The following is a 17,500-nucleotide window of genomic DNA, read 5'->3' on the forward strand; positions in this document are numbered from 1 at the left end:
TATATTGCTACATTTTGGTTTAAAAACAAATATTTTTTGCGACGTTTACACCTTGCATTCACACTGCTCTGGAGTTTCAAAGCCCCTAAACCGGAGAAATTTGAAAACACTTCTCTCAACGGCTGCAAGCGGAGCCCTTGGTAAACACCAACACTGACGCCAATGGTTGGATCTTTTCGGTCATGACGTCTTGTTCTCTGAGACAAATGCTGCCTTTCAGGCAACCCGTAACTTGTGTTTTCACAACGTTCTACCTGTGAAAGTGCCCTGGAACGCCAGTCAAACCCATAACTTACTACTCGTGAACTTGTATCAGATCGTTGTACTCCCAGTTACAGTTTTTGACGTCACGCACAAAAACTACAATGGCAACCCCTGTACAGATGCCGGTGATTAACGGAGAGAAATTGAAATAAATATACATAAATAGGCAACGCAAAGTAATTCCGCACAATGTAATCAAAACAATAAACACACAATTGTGTACTGCTACAGGTTATTTTTATTAAATGAAGCCCAAAATATATCACTGACGGAAATTAGGTGTTCTACTGGAGCTTAAAACACTTGTGTGCATGGCCATCGATTTTGTCTTAAAACGTGGCTTAAAAAAACAAAACGTAGTAATGTAAATGTAGCCTCCGTGGCTCATCTGAAGCTCCATTCACCATGGGTTCTACTTGTCATTTGGAAGTTTGGGTAATTTTAATATTGTTTTGTTTCATCAATGATTTTAATCCTTGCTCCCACCCTGGTATTAATTACAATTCCAAATACCCACTGATTATTGGTAACTGGAGGCCTTCCTTTAATTCAAGTTCTGTCTGGATGTTGGATCCTTAAGGTGAAATAGATCTCCTTTTAAGTTTATCTCTAAGAGCTGGATGCTAGCTGGCGACAAAGCTCAAGATTTCCTGCAGAATGTTTATGTCTATTACAAACCACCTCCTGTGATATGGCAATGCCTAAATGTCTGCCCAAATGAATGAGTTCACAGTATTATGTTACCCACCTGTCTGAAAAGGCCTATTCTCACATATGTCAGAACACCTGCTGTACACTTTTCCTTTCTATATTATTTCTGTTATTCTGCATTTTTCATTCCCTTTCTTCTTAATTTTAATTCAAGATTTTGAAACGGGCAGCTATCTTGCCCTGTTTCCTCTCTTTTTTACCTCTGTCAGTCATGTTCCTTTATCTTTTCCTTTCTGTGTTGCTTTCTTCCCTGTGGTTACTCATCAGTAGATGGTGGCAGATAGATGCAGAGCTTGTTAGAGAGGAGTGTTGATGAATGCTTCCCTGTTCCTTTTGCCCAGTAGGACTGGCCGAGAAGCAGCTGAGTCCCAATCACTGTACCGCACACCCACCGTGAGGGTGTTTTGTGTGTGTGTGTGTGTGTGTGTGTGTGTGTGTGTGTGTGTGTGTGTGTGTGTGTGTGTGTGTGTGTGTGTGTGTGTGTGTGTGTGTGTGTGTGTGTGTGTGTGTGTGTGTGTGTGTGTGTGTGTGTGTGTGTGTGTGTGTGTGTGTGTGTGTGTGTGTGTGTTGAGATGCTCAAATCTGGGGTTCTACTTCAGAAGCTCATTTAGGGGTGATGAACCCACATAAAAACCACACATGCACACACGCATACAGTACACGCACCCCACTGATTCCCAGAGTCTTTGATGTTTGGCCCCAAATCCCTCCTCCATCTGGCTCAGAAAACCACAAAACTACTCTCACACCTTACAAACAGCAACAAAACTGTGTGCATGGCTTCCAGCTAGTGGAAGCTTTAATTCAACTTGTGTGTTTCAGCCAGTGCCCTCTGTCACAGTGTCACACATTGGCTCAGGTAAAGAGTATAACGAACCGTTAAGATGTGATATCACATTGGTTTATTTCTGCCTCATTGTCTGCCTTGGTGTTTATAAATGCACACCTGCAGAGCATTATCATTGTGCTTGATAGATAATAGCAAGAGTGGATAAAGGACAGTGAGTAGAGAAAAGAGCAAGGAGAAGAGATGGGACCCTATTTTAACGATCTAAGTGCACAGCTTGAAGTGCATAATGCAGCTGCATTTAGGGTGTGTCCAAATCCATTTTTTGCAAAAAAAAAAGGGTCAGTGCGCCTGGCGCATGGTTCAAAAGGGTTGTACTTATTTCATAGGTGTGTTTTGGGCCATAACATGGCATAAACCAATCATTGTCATCTCCCTTTCCAAAAAGCCAGTTGCGTTTGTACCTTGGCGCATTATTATGATGGCAGATTTGCACCATAATATTTTTATTTGTAATCTTTTGCATGTGTTTGTGCTGCTGCGCTTTCCTGTGTCTGTGTGTGTGTATGTGTGTGTATGTGTGTGTATGTGTGTGTGTGTGTGTGTGTGTGTGTGTGTGTGTGTAACAAGTATAATGTGCACGCGCTGTGCACGAGCCTAGGCGCATTTCACTAATATGCTGTTAAATAACAATGAAATGCTGTGCTTTTGACTTTGCACTAGGTTTTTGTTGGTGAATGCCGCGATCACTTGCTGCTGCCGCAAGATAGCAATACGCTAATAATTCACCTGAACACACCTCCCTGTAAGACCAGCATGCCCATGGGCACAAAGATGAGCGCTGGTGCATTTGCTATTTAAACGACACGGGCGGAGGATGGGAAATTAACACAACTACGTCGGTCTTAAAATAGCAAAGACACTTGCGTCGGGCAGTGCGCGCAGCACCGTGTGCAAGATAGGGCCAATAGAGTGCATTATTATTTTGCTTGGCTGATGATATTCCATTTACGAAGAAGACAGAGCACTTCAAACAATAAATCAATGAGTAGTGCACATCTGGGACAGATGGCTAGAGAAGCAATTTTGGACTTGAATATTCAAATCTCATCCCAAACTGGCTGGATAAATATAGCGAAATAGCATGGGGTGTGCCATTTCTTTGACAAGTACTGCCAAGGTGCCTTTAGGCAAGGGGCTATATAGCCCTACTATTCCAGTGCAGCTGCTTAATTGTATCCATTAGAAAACCGGTTGCACTGATAGTGGCCAGGTCTAAATATAGCTGTTCAGACAGCAAGCATGCAGCTCTCACAATAAATTCAATAACACAAAAGTTCAAATTTACTTATCCAAAGTATTTATTTAATAGCATTAAGGTCACACCGGAAAGTAGCAAAGTTTATCCACACGTCCTTAGAAACTATAAATTTGGTAGGGATATTTGGTGAAAGTTGGAGAGCCAATGGCTGACATGCTAGCAAGCCGGGAACAGACTAGTCAGTCCCAATAGTTCTCTAAGCTTCTTCTGTATTTCCTTTGTACTAGGCTGTTAACTGACTTAATACATTGTTTCAATCAAAGAATTATTAAAGTGGGGAAGTAGCTCTTCATGCTAGCTAGCTTCCTAAACTAGAGTTGTTGTTTTTTTTAATAAACTAGCATAAGCTCCTTTGCCTGGTTGCTAACAGGTTCAAAACATGTAGTTTTGCGATTTGTATTCCGTTTTTTTATCTTCCTGTTCTCCCCCAGCACTGTCAGGATGGCTTGTTGTTTTTCAACAGTGCATATCTGTGTCAAAGTTTACCAAAAATAAACTAATAACATTTGCATGAATTATTTTGCCCCCCATGAGTGATTCATGATTCCATTTAAATTAACTGATTATACCACTACTTTTTGCTGTTTAATGCTGGTGTGAGCCTAAAACGAATAGCCTTAAAGCCTTAAAGGGATAGGTTGCAACTTTTAAATAGGGGTTTTATGTCAGTGTATTGCCTACAGTAGATTGCAGTCAGCACGTCTCCTTTTTGGAGAAACAGAACAAAGGACCAACAGAGAAACTAAGCAATGTACTGCTGTAGTAGGGGCCACAAATCAAAAAAGAATTTTTGCCTCCTAAATAAAGGCACACCTAAAAAAAGATTACTTTACCTATTTTAAGAATAGTTTCAATGTTTTACCTTGCCCTCAGACAGCCCTGGATAAGTACCTCATCCAACCTCACTTCACAATATCCAAACTATCCCTTTAAGTGTGTGTGTTTCATTTATTTTTAGCCATTATTTGTTTTTTCTGTTTGAATTAAGCAATGTCTAATTCTAGGCTAATCTTCCCCCTTTTGATGTACTGTAATCACAACAGGTGTTTCCAATGTTACGGTCAACTTTGTCACGGCATAACCACGACCCTGAGGAAACTTGCTACTATCGTTGTGTCTAGGGCTTACAGAGCTTGGTTTCACCCCTGCTGTTGACATTTTTTATAAAAAATATTATAATATCATATTTGACGGTCAGTTAGAGCAGGATTGGACCCAAGAGAGGGTGAGAAAAGGAAAAGAGTAAAACGAAAAGTAATGACAGAGATAGCAAGAGAAAAAAAGGGGAGCAGACAGATAGAAATACTAACAACAGTTGTTGGATTTCTCCAGCCATCCCTGGGAGTTCATCTTGATTGTCTTGTTGTCTGTTCCCTGAAGCATGTACCTGAGCTAAAGAGACTCACTTAGACAAAGAGAGGAGCAATGGGGACAGAGGGACTCAGCACAAATATACATCAAGCTGAGGCAGAGAGGGGAGGAGGAGAAAGGAGACAGAGGACTGGCAGTATAAGAAGTGCAGTCTGCCTAGTCCTATGATGCATTTGAGGCAATGCCATAAACATTAAAAATCAGTTCATTTGACTGTGGCCTCAGCTCCATTGCTTCTTTGTCAGCTCCATTGGTCCTTTGTTAAGCAGCCGCCTTCAGCTTGCTTATAAAGAGCACAGTAATATAATGCTAGTATGAGCAAACACAGTTTACAGTATTGAACATAATGGTATTAGAGCATTGCTTATGCAACAATATGTAAATGAAGAATCCAGGAGTACCCTTGCTGTGATACATCACAAAAATTAATTTGCATTCAAAGTAGAACATAGAAAAGAAAAAAAGAAAAGAAAAACACTTTTTGTTGTTCAGTTTAGATGGAAGTTTTACATCATTACAACTTACACTTCTTAACATTAATTAGACTCTGCTCAAAAGAACAGTCTTGATTTGTACATAATTAATTTCACCACATTGTAGCAAACTTTCATGGCACTCTGCCATTTTGGACTGAAGTGTCTCGTTTCAAGTTGCTCAATTTGGCTCTTGAAGATTACAGTACGGTAGTAGAAATGATAAGACTACAGTATTATGAGTGTTATGTCAATTTGTATAGTGTGTGAAAGTAGGAGCAGAGAAATACACCTATTTCAGATTTCAAAATACCAAAGACTTGATATCCCTACTAACAGCTACAATCATGTCTTACACATGATCCGGTTATCCAAAGAAATCTAGGATTGAATGGGACCCCAGTCGCAATAGCCAGTAATGGGCAACCTGCCAAAAGCAAAAGAAAAAAAAACTCTAGTTGAGAAGAATAACCAGACTTGAATGTATTTGTCTCCCAACAATGCCAGAGGTGGTGCATCTACTTTCATTATTTACTCCCTGTCCCTCCCTATCATTACCATTGGCTGTTATTATAAGTCTTCCTGGATTAGATTGAGCGATGAATGCCTAGCGTTAGCCGGCCAAACTCTCTATTCAAGATATTATGCTCTGTCTCTGCTTTGTATCAACATATCCCTTACTCTGCTGTCGGTGTCCCTAGTCATTCTGAATAAATGTCAGATTAATGTCTACAACGAAAAGACACCTGTGTTTTTCAGAAATCAATGTTAACACATGATAACCCACTAAAAGGAATGTGCCTGGTTATCCTTCTGCGGCGGAGGGTTGGAGAGAATACTCTCTGAGCTGCACTCAGAGCCAGGGATGAAGTCTTGTGCAATGCCTCAGTGACTGGCATGATGCTATAACATAACTTTGTAATCATTGTGTCTACCTGTCTGGCCTTTTATAATGGCCTGAAGAACTAGAACTTTAGAATTAGGAGTGACTCAGACTTCCAAGGGAAGTATACCTTCCTTGTCAGAGAGGTAGGATTTGGCATATGTAGCCCCATCTTAAGCTTGACTGGTTTAAAGACATACAGTGTTGTCAGCTCCAGCCGTCACATTGTAATCCTACAATTTAGAAGCAGTGGGTCATCGGCGGAGTCACCATTCATCCACTTGCAGCTGCAAAAGGTAAACGTGGTGAAAATACACCCGATGTTTGTGTCAAATGGCAGAAAAGGGATGCTTCATGTGGCTGATCTATTGCTTTCTCATGGAAGCCATACAGGCAGACTTGTCGGATTACTCAAAGCCATCCAAGTTACCCTGAATCCTAGAAGAACGGGGATAAAGAACAGGGAGAGCACTATATAAGACCAGCTCCCGTGGATATTTTTTTTGACTCCGCAAAGTGTACAGTTCTGCAAAGATGATGATTGGTCAAGATATTCCAACAAATCTGTTTTTCAAATTCATTACGTTACACAATATTTAAAAACAGCAAAAAGAAAAACACAGTAGGAGACGAAGGGCAGGTAAGTCTACAGAATAGAGACTTTTGTAGTTAAATAGTCACGGCAAGGCCCTAGCATCGTACTGGTCTGTAATCTTTGAAACACTGTCAGAAGCCCTTGGTATTGACCTACAACCTAATGCAGTAATGGCCATATTTGGCACTACTGACAGTAGATACTCGACAATAAGGAAAAAAGATAAAACCATCATTGCTTTTACAACATTGCTTGCACGCAGGAGAATTTTATTGCATTGGAAAGCTAAACATCCACCTAATGTATCTCTGTGGTTTAATGACCTAATGCAGCTCATACAGTTAGAGAAAATAAAATACACTCTCAGGGGGTCCAGGGACAAATTCTTTTCTGTCTGGGGTTCAGTGCTGAAGTATTTGGGTAAGCTTAAAACTGTGCCCACTTAGCAACCGTCTAGCACTTACAGTTGTGTTATTCTTTTTAGACTTAGACTTCTCTTTATTGATCCTTTTGGGATGACTCCCGCAAGGAAATTGAAAATTCCAGCACCAGTTTTAGCAAGAAAGAACAAATTAAAAAATAGATTAAAAAAGAAAAGAAAAGACAGTATAAAGACAACAAAATAACAATAATGATAATAACAACAATAAGAACATTTGTCAAATAAAACAAACAAAAGACCATTTTATTATTATTAAAGTGTCAGTGTTGAGTCCAGTATTGAAGTGATAAAGTGATAAAGGAAGTGATAAAGTGATAAATCGTCCATGAGAACTATAGTGTGCAGTACATAATTTCTACAATGGTGAGCTTTATTTTATTTTATTTTTATTTATTTATTTATTTTTGTTTATCTGTGTTCCTTTTTATTATTCAGTCACTATTATTATTACTATTATTGTTGCTATTGTCATTGTTCTTATTATTATCCTTTATACTTTTTAGATGGGTGTCCTACTTGTTCTGGGAGGTAGGGGGGGGGGGGTTAACTCATACAAAACGATAACGTGGACATTGGTCCTTTTGTGAATCTTGTTTCTGTGTGCATATCCTGTACTATCAATGTTCAATAAAAAAACAATTAAAAAAAAATAGTCACGGCAATGGGCCATTCCCTACCTCAGGATTGTCCCTTGCAGAGAGCGGACACCAATAAAGATACCCAAGCAAAAAAGGGAGTAAATCTTAAAAGCACTAGCCTTTAAGGGGTAGATACTAGTTGAGGCAGCAGTCAGGCACATAAATTAGCAGAAAATGACATGCATTACACTCCACATCCAGCTCGCAAGATGCCTACGGACATATCTTAATTGTGAGTGTTGGTCATTGGTGTGTTCAACTACATACTAGGCCCAAAATGTCCATTCAATGCCCACTGTATGTTTTCAAAAATGGTTTAGTGTCCAATGTGCAGTTAGGGAGCTGCATATGGTTTATGACTTTCTCAAGATACAAGGTTTTGTATCGGCAGCAGTGCTAGAGACTACAGTTTATCCCCCTCCAAGCACTGAGAAACCTACAGAAAGGGAATATTAACCTATATTTCTCAGAGGGCACAGATAGTCAAGGCAACAGCGAACGTCTCCGAGCAGAAAACAGAGTAGAGTACTCAGAGTTTGCAACTGCCACTGTAAAACAAGGTAAACATCAAGAAGGTAAGACATCCTTTATGAAAACCTCATAAATCCAATTTAAGTGTTGCAGTGAAAATGGAAGACTAACCCTGTTGTCATTAAAAGTGGCAAGAGTCCTTCTATCATGAAGATTGCTTTTATTTCTTTTCCGTGATCTTCATGATCCTTTCTCAGCACTAGTGATCTTGCATTTTGGGGGGGTCATTAAAAGAAACAACTCCACCAATCATGTTGAGTCAGACCAACTTGGGATGCCACTGAAGGGTGCTTCACTTCTCCAAATACTTTATTATTTTTGTCCAACAATTAACAATGTGGCAAAAGAAAACCAAATTAAAACCAGCAGATTAAAACACAAACACTCCAAGACCCCCAAAAAATAACAAAAGGATAAGTTTGAGAAGGAGCAGTCAAAAGCATACGGCTTAATAAGTCCTGCCCCTACTTCACAATATCATATTATCACAAAACAAATATATATGCAAATACAGAATACATTCTTTCTGGTCTTACAATAGCTTACAACAATATACAACAATACCTTTACATTACAATTCCATTCCTATATTTTGGACTATTTCTTTCTGTATTGGTCAAGTACTCTGTTTGATGTCATTGTTCAGTCCATTCCATAAGGACACTTGTTTGTTTCATATCTACAAGAATTTACTATAAAAAAGACATCTTCTATGAGTTGATCTGCAATGAACCGCATAGACATTGTTACACTAAGAGTGTGTGAGTCTGCCTTCACACACTACTCACCAACAAAATGAAGCTCAGGGCATCAGCCAAGTTCTATCATCTATCAAATCAATGCGGCAATTATGCAGGATGTTTGTGAAATGGTGACGTTATTTAATCTCTTGATTTGTGTACAGGGAAGCGATTTTCTGAAAAAAAACTAATGTATTTCAATGGGAAGCATTGGTTGGTCGGGGTGGCGGATGGGTCAAACAACACAGGACTTATACCCCGGGGACCGGGGAACGCGTCCTGCGTGTGACCGGTCCTTTCTGCAATCATCTTCTTTTCTCTATCCTGTTGTTGGAACCGTCTCCTGTGTATGACGGTTCCTTTCCCCGTTGTTCTTTCCCTAACCACAACCGTCCAGTTGTTGTAGTGCGTCCCGCGTGGGGTGGTCCATCCTGTTGTTGTTGCCGGCGTGTGGCATTTTATTTCCCCGTTGTTGCGTCCCCCAGAGAAGCCCAGTGTCATGACAGTTCTCGCCGGCATGTGGCGTCTCATTTCCCCGTTGTTGCACCTCCAGAGACTGCGGATGGTGTCTCGGTGGCCGTTGTTGTCCCCCAGAGCAGGCGGCTGCAGCCCAGTCTCATGGCAGTTTGTGAAATGGTCACATCCCATTTCATGATGACCACCACAAAATAAACGAGAAAATCGTTTCCCTGTTGATGATGTAATAGATCAAAATAACATGACCATTCCAAAAACTTCCGTGAGAACAGGTTGGATTATGTTTGACCTCACTACAAAATTTGGAAAACCATTCGGTAGTACGTAAAGGTAACTTCCAGGAGACAGGGATAGCTGATTATGATGTTATGCTGGCTGAAAGTTTTGACTCAGCACGTTATTTGCAATAAACTCATATTGTAAGCATAATATTGTATGTTTCTTCCCTATAGCAGCTTAAGGGTCTCTAATGTCAGTGTTGTAATCAGATGTTGCCAGAGTTTTTTTTTGGCAAAGTAGAAAAAGAAGATTTTTCATCAGCTGTTCTTTAGGAACATTTGTCACATCATTTGAACATGACATTTTGCAGGTACTTTGGACCCCCTATCAATCATAAATATGTTTGAAACAGGGAGAGATTTGTTTTCCCTGAAGAAGGAACTGTTCACCTACTGGACATTTCTTCTTCTTCTTCTTCTTTTCTTACTCTCTTCTTATCCTCTCACTTCCTCCTTGCAGTGGCGGGACTCTGCTTACAGTGAGCGGGACCAACCTTGCAACCATCCGAGAACCAAAGATCAGGGCCAAGTATGGGCAGGCGGAATCCTTTCATGTGAGTATTACAGTAAAGTGAATCACACATACACACACACAAATATAAATTTACCAACACACACCCTGGCAGTATATACAGTATATACATTGACAGTTCTATTCAGACATACAGAAGAAAATCTGCAGACAACTACTTCTACAGCGCCACTGAAGGCGGCAGACAGTCTGTCTCTCTGTGTGTTGCTCACGTTGGCTCTCTCTGCAGCTCCAGATTCAGACATCTAACGCTACCTCAGGCCACATAGCTTTTCAAATGTCAGTGCACCACATGAGTGTTTGTGTCACAAAGAGAAAGAGACAACTTGAGAAGTTGGTGTGTGTATGTGTGTGTGTGTGTATTATGTGTGTGTGTGTGTGTGTGTGTGTGTGGTGTGTGTGTGTGTGTGTGTGTGTGTGTGTGCACACGCGCAGGATGCTTTGGGGAAAAAAGAGAAAAAAAATCCATGCAAAACCTGAAGACCTGTTTGAAAAGTTGAAGAGTTTCATCAATTCCATAGATTCCCAAAGCACTTTGGTGATTGTCTCTGTGAGTTGAAGCTCTTTAGTTGTCAAGGGTAAAAACTGAACTTCAAACAATACTGAGGCACTACAACCTGCAGATAAAGCTGTCGTTTATTGAGGCAAACAGCCTACACGACGCATCCCACACAGCCCTTTATCAAAGTGCTACTTTGCACTTAAAGGACCACGCTGATGTTTTGTAAAGTTGTCACCCATTTACTACAAATCATGAATACTGCAATGACAGCCATTTTTCCAAAGCATACTATGGTGTTTTGCATTTTTCTCAATACATTTTTCCACCCTTCTAGACAGCCTTTCTTATTCATTTCATTACTGCATGACAGCCAAGTTGCAGAGACTTGCTTTGGATAGGCAATCCATCACAATGAACATCATGTCTGCTTTATTTTGTCAAAGTGTCATTACTATTGTATTGCAATGCAATTGAATGCGTGGATTGATTTGAAATCACTGTGAACTGATCGGAGCAGGACTTGCCTCATCAGAACAGCATTGCATTTGCCAGTTATGTTGTCTGAAAATTAAACATGAAGGCCAACAATAAGCATCTTATTTAATAGTTACATATTCCTTAGTCTTGACATAGGTGTAGAAACAGGGGTGTGTCTTGCCACAGGTTGGGGTTTAAGGAGAATTCCGGTCGACTTTCAAAACAACAGAATTATAGCTTGCGGGTTATTCTCAATATTTCAAAAAAAAGGACATGCTGCCTGTTTCATGAAAGACATTAACTCACAGAACTATAACTAGATTATAATGAAAAGTTTATGCATTTAGTTTTGTGTCCACGTTCAGTGTATATACTCTCATACAAAGACAACTTCAGGAATTGTCTTTTTCCCGACTCATGTAACACTCACGTCGACCAAAAACATAAGCTAAACTCTTTCTTGTTTCCTCTCTCTTTTTCAGAACTGTACAGTGTATAATAACTCAGTCATGGTGTGCCTGGCCCCATCGGTGGCGGATTCAGAGCTGGGATTTTCTGAGACCGGCACAGGCCCGGATGAGATCGGGTTCTACATGGACAACGTGAATGCTCTGGTGGTGGTCAACGAGACGTTCAGCTACTACCCCGACCCTGTGTTTGAACCGTTGAGTCCCTCTGGGATACTGGAGCTCAAGCCCACGTCACCACTCATTCTCAAGGTCTGAAAGACACAAGTGTTGCTTTCCTGTGCATTTCAGTTTTTCTTCCATCAGTGCTCTGATTTGAGGTTTTTACCTTGCAAACAATTTAGTTAAGTAAATTTACTGAACGTTAAAAACAGTAAAAAGACAAATCAAAAATAAATAAAAATACAAATAAAATACTTTATACAAAATAGAACTTATAAGCATTAAACAGAAAAGAAAAACAAACGAGATCATCAGCAACATATTGGCAACAAATAAGTAACTCAAATGATACTGTTTGTGTTGTTTTACAGAACAGAACTGAAAGACGGCGCTGTTCTTTTAGTGCAAATAGAGATAAGATTGATTTAACTAGCTAAATGTTTTGCCTTTTATTTTTAACCATAAGCACCAAAGCAGCCACACAAAAAAGTGCATTTACACACAGGATGTTCACCTGTACACACATTCTAAATAAATATTTTATTTAAACCTAGGTTTTGGGAAGTGGAAGGTAGATGTTTTTCTACTTTCAGCCTGACTTCAAGAGTCACAAACATATTGGGTGCCCAGATAGCTCAGTTGGTAGAGTGGGCGCCCATATATAGAGGTTTACTCCTCGACACAGCGGGCCAGGGTTCGACCTCGAGCTGTGGCCCTTTGCTGCATGTCATTCCCCCCTCTCTCCCATTTCACTTCTTAAGCTGTCCTGTCATTAAATGCCTAAAATGCCCAAAAAATTATGTTTAAAAAAAAATAAAAAAGACATATTGAACTGATCTTGTATTAATAATGGCAATGCCTACACACTGAGATGCAAACACACGCTTGCATTTTTTGTTTTCACAAAAAAGAAAAAACAGTTCTCACTTGAATGGGGTATAATCTCACAAATGAATAATTGAAAGCTGAAGGAAACGTCCACACCTTCCAAAGCCAGTTTCTTTCCTTCAGTGACTAGCAGCAACATCTTTGACTGGCGTCCTTCTCTGCACCCTTGAGCCCTCTTAAATAACAGCCTTATCAATTTGTGTAATTAATTTGGAATGCCGGAAGGGCAGTGTGGAAGCACACAAGGCTCACGGTCCAGGAGATTGGGATTATATTGGTTTTCATTTTCATTAACAGTGATTGGACATAAGTATATGAAATTAATTGGCAATTCCTGAGTCATGTGTGTATATGTCATTTAGTTATCTCACCTGAAAGAGAGGAATATATATATATACACATATATACTTACATATATACATGTGTATATATAATATGTGTGTATATACTGTATATGTGGATATATAGATATATGTGTATATGTATGTATGTATGTATATATGTGTGTGTGTGTGTGTGTGTGTGTATATATGTATATGTGTGTATATGTATATGATATATATATGTATGTATGTATATATATATATATATATATATATATATATATATATATATATATATATATATATGTATATGTGTGTATATATATATGTGTATATATATATATATATGTGTGTGTGTGTGTGTGTGTGTGTGGGTGTGTGTATATGTATATGTGTGTGTGTGGGTGTGTATACTGTGCTATTACAAATGCCAAATGCTATTACAAAGGCCAAATTAACTGAAATAACCGGTGGAGCAGTGTCTACAAAAACAATTTAGTAACTGCTGACGCTACGTGGGCTGCACAATGTGCAAAACACATTTACTTCATCTTTCATGAGTCTTTTCACAATATAGGGACAATATAATATCCATTTCTTTTAGATCAATGTCACATTGATGTGTTGAATCCAGTGTTCAGTGCGTTTATCTTCTGCTACAATGTGCCTTGACTATCTCTTATGTTATCACAGAGAGTGTGTTACGCTGTTTATCTCCATGAAGAGATTGAAAGCAGCATAACCGTCGTAATTTATTTCTTAAATGATAATTTATTAGCAAAGAGCCTCTCTGTAATTGCCAAATCTCCTGCTTGGCTTGTTGGTGGAACTGCCTACCCATTGGAAGCACTGATGAAATGGACAAAAATGCAATTTGGCGGCGTGGGGATGTGGGGGTTGCATTTCTCAGAGATGCGTGCACTGCGCTCGCCACGCAATTAATTTCTCATCTGAAGTGTCGGGTGTGTTTTCACTGAGGTGTGTTAGCGTGCAAGACAAAAAAAACATTTATCTGGTTTCAGATTATAGTGAGTGATATCCTGTGGGTGTTTGTGTGTTTTTTGAGAGCGTGTATCCGCATGATGCTCATTGCCTGTTGTGTATATGTGTTGCAACAGCTCCATGTGTGGCTTCAACTTGAGTGCATGTGTGGCTTGAACTCTGCATGTGTGTGGTTGAGGGGTGTGTGTGTGGTGTGTGTGTGTGTGTGTGTGTGTGTGTGTGTGTGTGTGTGTGTGTGTGTGTGTGTGAAGAGAAGATGGAATGGGATGCATGTTTACAGGGTTGCAGAGCAGGGCTGGGTGGCGGCCTGCAGAGACGATGGGATTGGAAAACGGAGCCTGTCTCTGCGTCCCACTGCTAAGTCAGCGGGAGACGTGGCAGCTATCTCACTCTCTGTCTATCTCGCCCGCTCGCAAGCTCTGTTTTCTTCTCATTCCCATTTTCTTTTTCACTTTAGAGTATATTCCTTTCATCTCGTTCTACCTCTCGTAATCTTTCCTCTGCTCTCTCCACTCCTCACTTCTGCTCTCCTGATGTTTTCTTGCCACATTTTCCTATCTGTCTTGTTTTCTTTGTATTTATCTTTCCCCTGTTTCTTTTTGTTTACTTGTTGTTGCTCAAGTTCCCTTTTCACAACACTAACTGCCTTCCCTTCCATCACAGACAAAGTGTGTGTCAAATTGGAGCTGTTGGACTTGATATTGAAATGAAAAACTGGAACAGAAATTGACAAATGTTGACAAGTGTTTACACACCTCCGGTACAGACTATATGCATGGAATTCAGTTTAGTGGACAGAAGACAACACAGTATTAGTGGATGAGAGTTTGCGTGCCTCCCACTGCCTCTTTGTATACAGCATGTGCATAAGTCCACCTCATTACCTTCCTGTTGTATTTTTATTTTATTTCTATTTTTCTCCGGTCAGAGTTGTTAAGAATTGTTTTAAAATAGATCCCAAAAATGGGAATACTCAATTCTAGAAAAAAACAATTTTCAACAGCAGACATAGCAGGATTCAAGCGTGTGTGTGTGTGTGTGTGTGTGTGTGTGTGTGTGTGTGTGTGTTTTTGTTTGTGTGTGTGTGTGTGTGAGAGAAATGGAGAGAAGGGAAGAAGCGTCCGTGTATAGCAGGATTGTGTGTGTGTCCATAGAGCTCCAATGTTGTCCAAAAAACAGCAGTAACACATCTGTGACTTGTTCCTTTATTATGATGAACACACAAACACACACACACACACACACACACTTTAGTATGCTTAAAAGAGCCAAATGCCTCTCCTCACCACATTTTTCTCTGTCTGTGTTTAGGGTCGCAACCTGATCCCCGCTGCTCCGGGTAACAGTCGCCTCAACTACACGGTGCTGATCGGAGAGACTCCCTGCGTCCTCACCCTGTCTGAGAGCCAGCTGCTGTGTGAATGGCCCAACCTCACCGGACAACACAAAGTCACGGTCAGATCATGACTCTGCGTCTTCTGTGTCTTCATCTCTGTCTCCATCAGTGACATTTTACATCTGATTTGACTTTGCCTTTCTTAAACCGATGCACTTTTCCGTCCCATTTTGGACTCGCTGCATATTATGGGCTGAGACCTTTTCATGGTAGACTTCTTTCTTCATCTATTATGTATTATCTTTCTTATTCAATAAATAACTGGGCGAGTTTTCAGTGTGATTTGTTCAAAAAGCAGTTAATAAGGACAAAAACCCCACCTGTTCTACTTGGTGTATCCACACAGACAGTAATTCATGTTTATGAATATGAGAACATTCTAGCCTGACAGTCTCAGCCCATAATGTCACTCTAACCTTGTTGCTGAGTTATGTGAATAACCCCCCGCGTCTTTTCTAAACAATTTCCCTTTGACAGATCCAAGATACGCTTCGTTGAGCTTGCACACCAAGGCTGCTGTTAAATATTTAACGCTTAATTAACATGTTGATCTTCATTGGCCTTCAGCTAGCCTGTTGCTGAAAACAAGGCAGTGGAAGTTTCAGGGACCAGACCCCTGATAGAAATACATCGCTGTACATTCACAATTCAAAAAGGGCAGATCTGCAAACTTTGCACCACGTCAGTGCTGTTGAAGCTAAATCCATTACGGGTAACAATGTCACAAGTCTCATAACATGTTCAACGCGACCATAGTGAACCTCCAGACATGTAAGCAGATTGAAAACCATGTTTCTTTCTAACCACTGAAGTGTATCCACACCAACAGCTGTGCAGGCCTCAGCAGTTCTTTGCTGCAGGTGCAGCCGGTTTTGGATTTGAGAAGTCCCATAGTGCCAGCTCCATTTTTCATGCATTTTTATTAGCTTCATTTATTTTGATGGTGTAGACAGTTAACAGTACACAAAATGTAACATGGCTAGTCTGACATTGCTGGGCCTATTTCCACAGCGCTGGGGAGTAACGTCTGGCTACACCAAACACATTCTGGGATAGGAGAAAAAAACTCTCTGGGTTGTTTGCATTTCTTTAAATCAAGCACAATCGTCTTGGGCGGCGCTAAGCTTCGGACACAGCGACGGTGGCTCTGCAGTCTCGGAAAGGAACTTCTTTTGGTGGAACATTTGCAACCTGCAAAAGAAAACGTCACATACACTATTAAATAAAGTTAACTGTTCACACAATACGGTAACGTGAGCTATTCACATTAGCTGGACACATGGTTAAATGCAATTTGCTCTTACCAGTGTAGCCTCGTACTTCGTCCACAGCAATCCCCACCATTTGGTCCCAAAACGTCCCAATCAACGTTAGATAGTAAATGCCGTAAACATCATGTGGCATCATTCCCCGAAAGAACCAAGCAGGCCTGTCTTGATGCATTGACAACATGTTTTTCAGAACTTTTCAGCGTGTAGCTTGATGGCTTACTGGCTAGAAGGTTGTTGTTTCCTGAAGCGAACGTAGTTTGATAACGTCAACACAGGGAGAGCGAAAGGTGAGAGACATCCGGTGGTTAATAGTGGAAAATGTTCTCCACAGTTTTCTGGAGTCCACGATGAACTCTTCCAATTCACCAACAGTCCCCAAATCCATTTAAGTTCTAATATTGATTAATATATTATAATTGAATTGATCAATTATCTCAGAACTAAATATATACATTTTAACATAATGCTGTTAAACTGAATTTTATAGTATATGGGCCCTATTGCAACGATCTAAGAGCATCCACTTTTGCTAGTTTGACGGCGGTAAAAATGGTTTGTGAGCCGGGTGCTTGGTATTTGCTATTAAAAAGACGTGTCTGCTGGACAGGAAATTGACAACTGCATCAGTCTTAAACTAGCAAAGCCACTTGTGTCTGGCTTTGCGCTGCATCGGGTGTAAGATAGGGCCCTATGTCTGCGTAATGGGTTGTGGAGGGGCAGGGACTGGTCCACTGATTTTTCGGAACCCTTTGCAAGATACCCACAGTTTTTCATCTTGGAGTGCACCAGAATGCGTCTCTTACATGTTAAAATTGCCCTCTAGCATCCCCGTTCTCCTTCAGTTTCTCTGTTTTTCATGTAACCTGCATTTGCCAGCCTGATTCAGCAGTGATGATAGCTGTACACTGTTTCAAAAAACTTTTTTTTTTTTTCTTTGCATAAAATTATATACATAGCTACTTAACAAAT

At 40.3% G+C, this 17,500-nt stretch overlaps 1 protein-coding gene across 3 annotated transcripts in view; it reads left to right on the forward strand.

Moving 5' to 3' along the window:
• The window catches only part of plxna1a (plexin A1a), a 280,313-nt gene that overhangs the window by 221,741 nt on the left and 41,072 nt on the right, over positions 1 to 17,500 (forward strand). For 2 of the 3 annotated variants that reach the window (XM_032520348.1, XM_032520349.1), the window contains exons 17-19: positions 9,972 to 10,065; positions 11,505 to 11,741; positions 15,176 to 15,319. In XM_032520348.1, coding sequence (XP_032376239.1) covers positions 9,972 to 10,065; positions 11,505 to 11,741; positions 15,176 to 15,319 — 475 coding nt within the window. Of the gene's footprint in view, positions 1 to 4,463; positions 4,625 to 9,971; positions 10,066 to 11,504; positions 11,742 to 15,175; positions 15,320 to 17,500 lie in introns of those variants that run through there. The other variant, XM_032520350.1, reaches the window with a different exon arrangement.

The sequence above is a fragment of the Etheostoma spectabile genome, chromosome 7, assembly GCF_008692095.1.
Source record: "Etheostoma spectabile isolate EspeVRDwgs_2016 chromosome 7, UIUC_Espe_1.0, whole genome shotgun sequence".
Classification (NCBI taxonomy): Eukaryota; Metazoa; Chordata; class Actinopteri; order Perciformes; family Percidae; genus Etheostoma; species Etheostoma spectabile.